The sequence below is a fragment of the Gopherus evgoodei genome, chromosome 9 (assembly GCF_007399415.2).
Source record: "Gopherus evgoodei ecotype Sinaloan lineage chromosome 9, rGopEvg1_v1.p, whole genome shotgun sequence".
NCBI lineage: Eukaryota > Metazoa > Chordata > Testudines > Testudinidae > Gopherus > Gopherus evgoodei.
In genome coordinates, this window is record NC_044330.1 from 60717445 (window position 1) to 60730404 (window position 12960).

The 12960-nt window shown below is 49.8% G+C and overlaps 1 protein-coding gene across 3 annotated transcripts in view; it reads left to right on the top strand.

Moving 5' to 3' along the window:
* The window catches only part of PHKA1 (phosphorylase kinase regulatory subunit alpha 1), a 95277-nt gene that overhangs the window by 69127 nt on the left and 13190 nt on the right, over positions 1-12960 (top strand). For 2 of the 3 annotated variants that reach the window (XM_030574382.1, XM_030574384.1), the window contains 9 exons: positions 2464-2558; positions 3284-3423; positions 4189-4345; positions 4924-5003; positions 5404-5482; positions 5603-5732; positions 8051-8152; positions 9733-9848; positions 12203-12241. In XM_030574382.1, coding sequence (XP_030430242.1) covers positions 2464-2558; positions 3284-3423; positions 4189-4345; positions 4924-5003; positions 5404-5482; positions 5603-5732; positions 8051-8152; positions 9733-9848; positions 12203-12241 — 938 coding nt within the window. The remainder of the gene's footprint in view (positions 1-2463; positions 2559-3283; positions 3424-4188; positions 4346-4923; positions 5004-5403; positions 5483-5602; positions 5733-8050; positions 8153-9732; positions 9849-12202; positions 12242-12960) is intronic. The other variant, XM_030574383.1, reaches the window with a different exon arrangement.

Sequence of the window (12960 nt, forward strand, 5' to 3'; positions counted from 1 at the left end):
CACCAACTGCCTCTTGTCTGTGTAGACTGGACCTTTTCACCTATTGATACCCTGCCTGGCTTTGCCTAGAACAGAGTTCGCTCAAAGAGCTTGTCTGCTGTAAGGAAATATTGTATCCCTTTTTCAGCATCCACGTGGCTGCATTGCCACTAGCACTGATGTACATGCTCATGCATGTGGGCCTCAGCTGATGCTAGTATTTACATATTTGCAGATGCACCAGTGCTAAAAAGCGGGTACAAAAACGTCTTGTATAGATGCCAACTCTGCCTGTCTGCTAGAAGAAAGGAGAAGTTGGCAGCAGCCTTCTGAAGTCTGTCAGAACCCTTACAAATTGCTGCTTCCAGAATGCATCTCATTTGCAAAGACACTGGGACCAAATTATGTGTAACTCTGTTGCCAAGTTGTGTTCCCGCCCTGCAAAGGTCAGGGCTGTTGCTGTTTTGATAGCATGTTGGTTGGATCTAGCCTAGACCGAGAAGACAGGTTGTGTTTACAATGGGATTGAAATCTGTAATGGAGATGAGTCCACTGACCACATACCTAGGTGGGCAGGTAGAGTCTGATGTGGGTTCTCGGTCTGTGGGTTGCAACCAGGTGCCACAAATAGAGCTGGGCAAAAATCTTTGGCTGCATCATTTATTTGCCACAAGATGCAGTTTTGGCTCAACCAAAACTACTCACAAATTGGGGTGGAATTTGGCGACTACTTTCAAACAAAAGGAATGAAAACTTCCTTTTTTTTGTTTAAACTTTTGTGTAGAAATTTTGCTAGTTTTTTCGTTTAAACAAGAAAAATTCGTGAAAACAAAATGGAAAAACAAGGACATTTTTTGTTGCAGGTCAAATTAAACATTTTGTATGACCTGAAACGTATATACCTGTATATAGAGAGATTTTTCAGATGTTTTAGGCATGGCAACCAAAAAATCAGTTTATCCTAGCTGAAATTAGGGCCACTGGGCCCTTCCCATATGGCTGAATGGCAGGAGGGTCCTGAATAAACAGGTGAGGACTGGTCCATGAGCACCATCTAGAGCAGTGGTTCTCAAACTGGGGGTTGGGACCCCATTTTAATGGGGTTACCAGGGCTGGCTTAAACTTTCTGGGGCCTAGGGCCGAAGCCCAAGCACCACTGCCTGGGGCCGAAGCCCAAGGGCTTCATCCTGGGGTGGCTCTGGTTACAGGCCCCCTGTCTGGGGCTGAAGCTCTTGGGCGGCTTCTGCTTTGTTCCGCCTCCCCAACTAGGGTGGTGGGGCTCGGGTGGGCTCAGACTTTGGTCCACCCTCCTGGGTCGTGTAGTAATTTTTGTTGTCAGAAGGAGGTCATGGTGCAGTGAAGTTTGAGAACCCCTGATCTAGAGCATGCTGCCAAGATGCTGCTGCAGCAGTTTAACTGTTGGAATCCTGTTGGTCTGTAACCACTGGGAAAAGTTAAATGCGGTTACAAGTCATGCAGTGCCATGACTCTCTGCTCTTGAGTTAACCCAAGTGTTGCAACTGGCCAAAGAATAACTGTGCTGTGTGTGAGGCGTGGGGCATTGTCCAGGTTCAGTGTTCACTGTTAAATACAATGGGTTAAAAATCTAGAAAGAAACCTGATTGTCCTGATGAGCTCATTTGCACTTCCTTTCTCAAGGCTGGTGACACTACAGTGAGCAGGTAAAGCTAATCTGCCTCTAGAGCGTTATTAGTGCTCTACAGAAATTAACCCATAAAGGTAAGGTGGGTAAGTATTACCCTCATTTTACAGATGGGGAAGCCAAGCGGTTAAGTGACTTCTTCAAGACTGCAGAGAGGTCGGTGTCAGAGTCAGGCTTAGAGTTCCTGATTCCAGGGCTGCACAGCTGTTAATAAAACCCACAGAGTAACACCTCCCTGTGTCATAGCCAGTGTGCCCCAGCTGCCATTCTTCTCCTGCCCTCTTCTGCTGATCTAACCCCTTGTTAAAGCTGCCCCAGGAAGACCCTCTCTCATCAGGCTTTCAAAGAGCTACTTATAGGGAAGGCTGCAGAGCACTGCCCTCTCTGCTCTAGCCCCTCTAGGCCTCCAGTGTGTGTGAAATTAAGTAGTTCTCTTGTGCTGGATTAATCAAGCAATTAACTAGTGTATAAAATCCTGCAGTGCTTGCAGACCCATGTAATTAATCTTGGCTGCAGTATATGCGCCTAAGTGTAAGCCCTAGTCAGTTAGGGTTCTGATGCCTTGTGACCTCTACACAAATTCCTGAGAGATTAGGGGCTATTAAATAGCCATCAATTTCCCTCCCCGTCCTATTCACCTGTGGTGGGGCCAGAGGACTGCTTGTCCCTTAAGCACAGTAGGCAGCAGCACTGACTGGAGGCTATGAGTTCACAAGGATTTAAAACTCTCCTGAGCAGGATAGGGCCCCAGACACTGTTCTAGATAAATTGCAATGTGCTGAAGTCTAAAGCCTTCGAGGACAAATGTTGGTTTCTTGCAGATGTCAACATGTACATCCCGTCCAAGCTGTTCCAGGCCTCCCAGCCTTCAGTGCACTTGCTGGGCTCCACCCACACACCTGAACAGGACAGCCAGGTGACCCTGAGCTGGGAGTAGGGTGGGTACGTGGGGTGCTGAACACATTCTGGCTTGAGAGTCAGCTGCCTGGCTCCTAACCGTATCCAGTGTGCCATGTGGGACATAAACATACTGCTGCCCTGGGGTGGAGCAGCAGAATCCATGGGGGGGATGTGATCTGGGTGTCACCTGGGAACAGCTGGAGACATGGATAGTTCTGTTAGCCAGCTGCTCTCCACAGCCCTGTGACCCACTGGCTGCAGGAAACTCAAGAGCGGGAAGCAAGCAAACTGTAGCAGACAAGCAAGTGGGTAGAAGCCCTAACCTTGACAGAGCAGGGCCTGCTGGGGAAGAAGGGAAGTGCTGCTGCTCTGGCATGTAACATGAAGGGGAGGTGGAGCGGGTGTGGGGCAGGAATCTGCCCACAACAGAGAGGAGGATAGGTTGGGTGGGGAGTTATTAGCAGAGCATCCTGGCTCATAAGCCAGCCCCGAGCTGGGGTCCTTGCAGGCAGAATGCTGTCCCAGCCCCTAGCAGCGGGGTGGGTCGCGCTTAGTGGAGATGGCCAAGACCTCAGCTGGTGTCATGGCTCTGGCCAGTTTTTGGAGACAGCATTAACCAGGGAAGAGCAGAGCCAAGGCCAAGTCATCTGCCCCAAGTGGGGTGCTCTGGGATTCTAGAGCAGGGGTTGGGACACCAGCTAGAGCTCTAACATAGAACCTAAGTGACTTCTCCTCCTCCAGATTTGCTCACTCCACACCATGGTAAACCTCCCTCAAGACAAGGCTGGAAATGTGGACTGCAAGGCCCTGGTGGATCAGCTGCGAGAGTGCCCCACCCTACAGGAGCAGGCTGACCTTCTTTACATGCTCCACACCATCAAGTACGAGCCCCCAGCCTGCATTACCAAGGAAGCCCTTTATATTGCTTTGCCCCTGGCTTTATCTTCCTGATCATAGCGTTACCATCCCCAATGAGAAGCCCACTCAGGAGAAGCGAGGTGGCTAGCTCCCTGTGTTTCAGCCTTTAAAACTAGGTTGGGAAATGTTTGCCAGATGGGAGACTGGTGTGAGTGTTTGAAGAAAATGCCCTTAGCATGGATTTGCCTTTTAGCCACTTTGATAAATTATCATAGCAATGTAGGGCTGACAGGGACCTTGAGAGGTCATCTAGTCCAGCCCCGTGCACCGAGGCAGGACCACATAAACCTAGACCATCCCTGAAGGGGTTTGTCAAACCTGTTCTTAGAAACCTCCAATGACAGGGGTCCCTCAACCTCCCTAGGTCACCTGGTCCAGTGCTTTTGTGTTAGCACCTCTAATGAGATCAGGGCCTTGTTGTGCTGGGTACTGCACATGTAATAAGAGATTCAGAATTTGCTGTCTCTAAAAGGATTAGTTGGGTACAGTTCTCAAGAGCTGGTGCTTCCAAACAGATAGTTCCATTGCATTGCCTCAGCCCTGTGCATTGCTGAGCATACTATTTACTAGCTCAGAGTAAATAGTTTGGAGTTGGAATGTTATCATAGTGTTTGTTCTGAACAGTTATGTGTTACTCTGTAACGGTGCTGCTGTAGAGTTTGTGGCGGCTGGGTAAATAATCTTGCTTACATAGCCTTTGCTGTGACCTGGCATCTCCTTGAATACAGGGGGCTTGACTGGGACACGGAGATTGATGGCCAACCTGGTGCTACAGTCAAGGACCTCCTCACTGAGCTATATGTCAGCGTGGGGGCTACCCAACAGTGGGCCCTGATCCGCTACATCTCCGGGATCTTGAAAAAGAAGGTGGAAGCTCTCGATGAGGTGAGGACTGGGCACAGGGGCCTTGCTCTGATCCCTGGCCTGGCTGGTGGGACAAGGCAACAAATGGGCAAATCAATGCGTGACTTCACAACTACCTCTGAGAAACAACTTATTTGTAAGAGACCTTTCCATCTGAGAGGTGGCCTCTGAAATGCCAGACTCTTTGTTGCTGTTTTCCCACTTCATGGAAAGTATGAAGGTCATTTAAATTTTTGAGACGCCACAGGGGCATACTGATTTATGTGCTCACTTAAAAGTATGTGGCCTGAATGTCCATGGCTCTGACAGCTGGAATGGGGAGTGCTGGGCCCTGCTTAAAGCCTGGCCCATCGTGGTTTGGATTTGCAGACTGTGCAGAAAATCCTGGTCTGGGGGCAGAGGATCTCACACCAAGCTGAGCCCAGTATAATCCCTGCAGTGAAGATGGAACTTCAGAAAATAGTCCAAAAGCCACACTGTGTGTCTTAGAGATGTGCGTGAAGCTCTCGCTGGGCGAGAGGGAGCGCACTTGTAAGGTTGCTGTAGGTCTGTGGCTGTTAAGTATCCATAACCAAGTGTGTGGTGATATTTTTGTCTAGGCCTGCACTGACCTCTTGTCTCATCAGAAGCACTTGACAGTGGGGCTGCCTCCAGAGCCTCGGGAGAAGACGATCTCTGCGTGAGTTCAGTGCCTTTTGCTTCAGTGTACCAAGGGGGCAGAAACCATTGCATTAGTCAGCCTGATCCAGGGGTCAACTTTGCAGGGGTGGGGAGGGGGAACATAACAGAAGGTGAGCACTGCCAGGCTCCGCTCACCTCTGAGGCTCCGCCTCTGCCTGCCCATAGGAAAGAGGCCACTGCTCTCCCAGGCTGGATCTGTATGAGCTCCCTCTCCCCTGAGCCTCACTAGTTGTGCACATTGTGCTGTACATAGTGACCTCAAAGCAGGTGGGGCAATATGTGGGGGCTGTCTAAAGTCAGACGAAGGGGCATTAGCCCTGCATTGAGGGGCTGTAGATCATATCTGCCCTGTGTCTGTGTGTACTGGGATCTCCCCTCTATTCCCATTGTCTCCTCAGCCCTGTCCCGTATGAGGAGCTCACCCGCCTGATTGACGAAGCCAGTGAGAAGAACATGAGCATCTCGATCCTGACTCAGGTGACAGGGCTGAGTCTAGCCAGTTTTCAGGCAGCCTGTCCATGCCCTCACAGGCCAGAGGATGCGCCTGTCCCACTGGGCGGCTGCCTTGTGACCTGTCTCCTTGCTTTTCCCGTTCAGGAAATCATGGTCTACCTGGCCATGTACATGCGTACCCAGCCCACCCTCTTCGCTGAGATGTTCCGCCTTCGCATTGGGCTCATCATCCAGGTGATGGCAACGGAGCTGGCACACTCCCTGCACTGCTCAGGTACCCAGCCCGAGTCCGGTGTCCAAATAGTCAAGACAGACAAAGGGTGGGAGCATCCCTCTTAAGTCCTAGCCTGCAAGTGCTGACTGGGGTCCATGGTATATGGAACGCCCAGGCTTTGTTGCATGTTCCCTCACAACTGGGCAAATAGCAGAGTGGCTGCCTTTTTTCTGAAATGAACAAGGTGGGTGAGGTGTCCAGCCCAGTGTCTCACACCAGCCAAACCTTCCCTGGGTAGGAAAGGGCTGTGATAAGAAACTGTCCCTCAAGCTTTCACTGCAAGACCTCTGGAGTATCTAGGGGAATCTCCATGGGCACATGTATGTGGGCACCTTGTGTCTGAGTAATGTGGTTCTACCGGTAGTTCTCAACTGGAGCCCATGGCCCAATTAGCTCAGCTGTGTGCTAAAGGCCGTGGGCTCCGGTTGAGAATCACTGGTATAATCACATTACTGGGTTATACAGTCAAACTTGCTATGTAGTTGGGGCCAATAAAATAAAACCACTGGGGAAAATGTTGAAGGGAGATGCCTAGCTAGTAGACTCACTAACAGGGCTGGCTCCAGCGGAGGAAGCACATGCCTTGGGTAGCAAAAATGGTAGAACCGGCCCTGCTCACTAAGTGCTTGATAGTACTAAAAATAAGTCCCTGCTCACCAGCTCCGCCATTTCGTTACGTTTGGGTTTTCTTTTCTGTTTGAAAACTTGGCTACCTGCTCAAACATGTCCGAATCATCACTGTGCACTCGGCTAGCTTGTTGGGATCCTGAGAGAGATTGGGGTGTGAACAGCTTTGTTTGATTTTTTTGGGGTGGTGTCAAACTGCTCCTCACTTTGAAGGGACACAGTCAGCCTAAGTTACACTTGGATTGGGAAACTATTGGCCCTGCAAGTGTAACAAGGAAATATCTAAGACCAGAGTGGAGGGATGACACAGAGCAGTGGCTCTCAACCTTTCCAGACTACTGTACCCCCTTCAGGAGTCTGATTTGTCTTGCGTAACCCCCAGTTTCACCTCACTTAAAATTTACTTGCTTACAAAATCGAACATAAAAATACAAGTGTCAGAGCTCACTGTTACTGAAAAAATTCTGAAGTTCTCATTTTTTACCATGTAATTATAAAATCAGTCAATTGGAATATAAATCTTGTACTTACATTTCAGCATACAGTATATAGAGCAGTATAAACAAGTCATTGTCTGTATGAAATGTTAGTTTGTACTGACTTTGCTAATGCTTTTTATGTAACCTGTTGTAAAACTAGGCAAATCTCTAGATGAGTTGATGTAGCCAATGGAAGAACTCTGCATACCCCCAGAGGTACATGTACCACTGGCCCAGAGCATAGGCCACTAGCTTGGAACTTCAGAGAACCGGGTTCAATTCCTGCTGTGCCACAGACTCTGTGTAACCCTGGGAAAGTCACTTAGGCCAGGTCTGCACTTAAATTTTAGGTTAACAAAGCTACATCATTCAGAGGTGTGAAAAAATCCAACCCCCTGAACTCCATACCTATGCCAACCTAACCTCCAGCAGAGACACAGCTAGGTCAACAGAAGAATGCTTCCATCCACCTAGCGACTTGGGGAGGTGGTGGTCCTACAGTCATGGAAAACCCCTTCCCTTATGTAGGTTACGTCTGCGCTATGGGTTTATGGCGACATAGCCATGCTGCTATAGTCCCTGTAGTGTAGACATGCTATTAGTCTTTCTGCGTCTCAGTTCCCCGTGTGTAGAATGGGGAAAATACTCTACTTCACAGGTTTGTCGTGAGGAAAATACAATAAAAATTGTGAGGTGCTCAAAGGTAATGGAGGCCATATAAGTATCTTGGATAGACTGATCCCAAAAGAACAGGTTTCTCTAAGCATGTGCACATTTCACAGCATAGTCAGTTTCCCTGTTTCCTGGATGGTTTTGTGGATTTTTTGCACAGTTATTGGGGGAGAGGGTGGATGGAGTGGAGTGATTTGATTTGGCTAGTGGCTGTGAGGGAAGTATAGCACCTGCACCATTCTTCCCTCCTGTGTCTGTAATCGACTGGATATCAGGCTGACAGTATCACTTAGCCATATCTGTTCTCTTCTGGGGAGGCAGAGCAGGATGAGATCTCGAATGCTTCATTAATAAATCCTGGTGTGCAACTAATGTATGGAAATACCTAGATTCACTTGTGCCCCTCGAGCCAGGAACTTCCCATATTAGAACTTCCTCTAAGAATCCTCCCTTTTCCACTAATGATGTAGATTGTAACCTGGGAGGGGAAGGAGGTGACCTTGTGGGCAGTCTCTCTTCCAATTAATCTCTGATCTCTAGCTGAAGAAGCCACCGAGAGCTTGATGAACCTCAGTCCTTCAGATATGAAGAGTCTTCTACACCACATTCTCTCTGGCAAGGAGTTCGGAGTGGAGAAGAGCGGTGAGTCTGTCTGATTTAAGCTGAAATCTTGAAGTGGCTGCCTCTAAAATGGTTAGAGATGAAACTGCACCATTGTCATGATATAATTCCCCACTCTGAACCTTAGCGTCCAACAGATGGGGTACCAGCATGAATTCCTCTAAGCTCAGTTACCAGCTTAGAACCTGTAGCGCTGTCACCAACCAGGAATTCCAGTGCCTGGTACACTCTGGTCCCCCCAAAACCTTGCCCGGGGACCCCCAAGACCCAGACCCTCTGGATCTTAACACAAGGAAAGTAAACCCTTTCCCTCACTGTTGCCTCTCCCAGGCTTCCCCTCCCTGGATGACCCTGGAAGATCACTGTGATTCAAACTCCTTGAATCTTAAAACAGAGAGGAAAATGCACCTTCCTCCCTCCTTCTCTCTTCTCCTCCCAGATTCTCCCTGAGAGAGACAGTAATCCTAACACAGAGAGAAATTAAGCTTTCTCTCCCCCTTCCCTCCTTTCTCCCCACCAATTGCCTGGTGAAACCAGACCCCTTCCCCTGGGGTCTCACACCAGAATAAAAAAAAAATCAGATTCTTAAACAAGAAACGTTTAATTAAAGAGAGAAAAACAGAAAAAATTATCTTTTGTAAATTTAAAATGGAATAGGTACAGGGTCTTTCAGCTATAGACACTGGGAATACCCTCCCAGCCTAAGTATTCAAGTACAAATTAAAATCCTCCCAGCCAAATACACATTTGCAAATAAAGAAAACAACCATAAGCCTAACTCACTTTATCTACCTAGTACTCACTATTCTGAATTTATAAGAGCCTGTATCGGAGAGATTGGAGAGAAACCTGGTTGCACATCTAGTCCCTCTGAGCCCCCAGAGTGAACAACAACCAAAATCTAACAGCACACACACAAACTTCCCTCCCTCAAGATTTGAAAGTATCCTGTCCTCTGATTGGTCCTCTGGTCAGGTGACAGCCAGGCTCACTGTTCTTGTTAACCCTTTCTAGGCAAAAGAGATATGAAGCACTTTTGTTCTATTAACTCTTACTTATCTGTTTATGACAACCATAACCACCCTCTGGTCTGGCCTTAGTCTCATTTCCAGCAACTCAGAGGTGTCCATTTCTCTGTCTCAGGCACTGCATCTTCCCATTACTTACTCTGGGCTGCAATGTCCTTCACACACCAGTGCTGTGGCTGGTGGCATCTTGAGACACCCTGGTCGTTCATCCTCATGGTCCACTGCAGTTCAGGCTGCCTAAACACATACAGGCGTGTGTGTATGAGCCCAGTCCAAAATTCAGTATTAAAATAACTACCCCTCCTCTGGTGGTGAAACAGGCCCTACCCGTGCGTGGAGCGGGCATCAGTCAGGGATGACAGGACAGCCACTGGTGATAAAAGAAACTCCTCCTTCTGTGGCAGTAGTTTCTGTAGTTGGGAGCTTCTAAGAAGGTTAAAGCAGGGGCACCTCGGGTCCTGCTCACAGAAGGTGCTATAAGAAGGGCCTTGGGAGTACGAGGTGCCCTGACTGTTGATGAGTCTGTGTCCTCGGAGCCCTGGCAGTGAATTCTGACCCTCTCCTCTCTCGCAGTGCATTCTGTTGACTCAGCCCTAACCCCTGCTATTTCCATCCGCGAGGTTGGTGCCGTCGGAGCGACTAAAACAGAGCGAGCTGGGATAGTGAAGCTCAAGAGTGAGATCAAACAGGTGTGTGCTGGTGGGTGGTGGAGTGAGTTTGGGGAGAGGCTGGGATGTTGATGGGGTCGGGGTTGGGCTATGTGTGAGCCTGCTGGAGGACACTGATTGGGGATACCTGTGGGATGGGCTGTGGGCATTTTATCGGTATATTGATTTTCCTTGTGTTTCAGAAGGCCATAGGTCAGGGGCAGGCAAACCTTTTTGGCCTGAGGGCCGCATTGGGTTTCCAAAATTGTATGGAGGGCCGGCTGTGCCTCCCCAAACAGTCAGTCAGGCACGGCATGGCCCCTGCCCCATCTAACCCCCTCTTGCTTCTTACCCCCGCTGAACTCCTGCCCCATCCAACCCCCCCCTTCCCTGAAAGCCCCTGGAACCCCTGACTGCCCCCTGCCACCCCATCCAACTCCTTCTCTCATTCCTGACTGCCCCTGGGACTCCTGCCCCCATTCAACCCCCAGTTCCCTGCCTTCTGACTGCCCTGACCCCATCCACACCCCCACCCTGAACTCCCCTGCCCTCTATCATAGAATATCAGGGTTGGAAGGGACCTCAGGAGGTCACCTAGTCCAACCCCCTGCTCAAAGTAGGACCAATCTCCAGACAGATTCTTACCCTAGTTCCCTAAATAGCCCCCTCAAGGATTAAACTCACAACCCTGGGTTTAGCAGGCCAATGCTCAAACCACTGAGATATCTCTGCCCCCTTACTGTGCTGCCTGGAGCACTGGTGACTGGCAGCACTACAGCCGTGCTGCCCAGAGCACCAGGACAGGCAGCTGTGCTGCCCGGCTGGAGCCAGCCATGCCACTGTGCAGCACAGAGCACCGGGTCAGGCCCTGGCTTTGCAGCTGCACTGCCCCAGGAACTTGCAGCCCCGCCACCTAGAGCATTGCGCTGGTGGCGGGGTGAGCTGAGGCTGTGGGGGAGGGGGAACAGCAGGGGAGGGGATGGGGGCTTGCCTCCTGGGGCAGGAGCTCAGGGGCTGAGCAGGAGGATCATGTGGGCCATAGTTTGTCCACTTCTTCCATAGGTGGAGAAGCTGTATAGTAGCAAGGCATGTGTGCACCCCACTGCCCTCTGCTGAATGGGATGAGAACTACCCAAGGTTTCTTCTCATCCAACTGACTCTCTGCGGGCCTGCTCCTGTACCTTCCCCATGCACACTTGCTAGTGGGCTGCTGAGCCAGGCTTAGGAGTCCCTTGAGATTGCAGTGACAGTCACTGAACGGACATTTCCGGGGCTACTCTTTAACCCTGCCTCTCCCTGGGTCCTTGGCTCCAGCATTACATCCAAGGTATAAAGAAAACTAGGAATCCTGCGTCCTAGGGTATATTTCACTGTGAAACCTGTGGTGCATCTGTCTTCTGTGTACTCTGAACTCAGTAGCCTGGCAACCTGCTGTGAGCAGGTTGCCACAAAGGGTGAGGGACAGCACCCAACATGTGCTCCCCTGGTGACTCTGTAGGACTTGTTTGTGTGGAAAGCCAGATTAGCCCGAGGTGTGAATCTGGACCAATGTTAAGTGCACTGGTGTGTGCATCCACACACCTGCTTGTAGATCCACACACTTCACTTTAGCTTAAGCTGGCTGGGAACAAACTTAAGTTAAACTGAAATAAACTTGTCAATGCAAACCCCTGGATGCCTTTCACATGTAGATAGACCCTTAGATCAGGGGTTCTCAGACTTTTGTACTGGTGAACGCTTTCACCTAGCAAGCCTCTGAGTGTGACACTCCCCCTCCCCCCTTATACATTAAAAACACTTTTGTATATATTTAACACAATTATAAATGCTGGAGGCAAAGCAGAGTTTGGGGTGGAGGCTGACAGCTCACGACCCCCCATGTAATAACCTCATGACCCACTGAGGTGTCCTGACCCCCAGTTTGAGAACCCTTGCCTTAGATTAAGAGAAATCAAACAAGCCAACATGCAAGTGGTTCTGATGCAACAATCTGCTCTAAGTGTCAGTGGAAAAGCCATGAGGACTGGCGGTGAAGCTGGGCTCGTAAGAGGAAGGATGGCTCAGTGGTTAGGGCACTGAGCCACAGGACACCCAGATTCCATTCCCTGCTCTGCCAGAGGAAATCACTCAGTTCCTCATGTGTACAATGGGGATATAGCCCTACCCTGTGGTTAGCAATGGAGATGTTCTGAGTAGGGCCATAGAAGTACCTTAGACAAAGACGCAGGCCTTGGAGTGAAGGGGTTGAAAGGGAACGGAGATGTAAGTTATGTGGTCCTAGATGTAACTGCACTGTGGTCACAAGCCAGACTCTTCCTTGGGCTGTGGAATGCAGCACAGCTGTATTGCTGCCCCAATCGCATTGTCTGTATCGTGATCTCCTTTTTATCTTTCAGCAACTGGATAAACGTAGGCAGTCTCTGAGGGAGAGTAAGGTGAAACCATCAGTGTTCCCTTCAAGCCTTATCTTACTCAGCAACCTTGCGCATCCAGAAAGCTTCTGAGCATGCATGAGCTAACGGTCTTGTGTCAAACTGTAGCAAACGAGCTGGCTTCCCCTCTGACAGCTTAGGGTTTGAGGCTCAGCTCTCCACCTGGAGGTACCATGAGCTACAATTGGGTCACTTGAAAGGACTAACCAGTCCAGTGCTGTGAGCAAGAGGCTACAGTCCAGTGCTGTGAGCAAGAGGCTCTTGGGTGGGATTGTGGTCTGTGTCTTGTGTTCCCTGAGCTCTCAACTGGCGGTGACTTGTTGCCTGGGAAGCTGTGAAGAGCAGATGGGATCCAGTGTTGGGTCTCTCTAACCCAGACTAATAGCATTGCCATTCTGGAATCCAGTCTGGGAACTCCTGTGGTTCTCTGGCCAGAGGTCAGTGCGCTCAGGTTCTGGTAGGGCTGGGAGAGGAATAGGAGCATTGGATGTACCATAGTATGCAATTCTGGAGGATCAACGTTGAGGAACACTCAGCAGGCCTCTGACCCGCTTTTCTTCTCAAAGCTTTTCCCAGGACCATTCCAGGGGAAAAGCTTTGTGCCAGAGAAGCCCACTAGTCTTACCCAGCTGTCTTAGCAATGTAGGCCTAGCCCACAGTGGGAGAAGGGGTGGGGAGACACAGAACAGAACCCAAATGATGGTGCTTCATTCCATGCTATA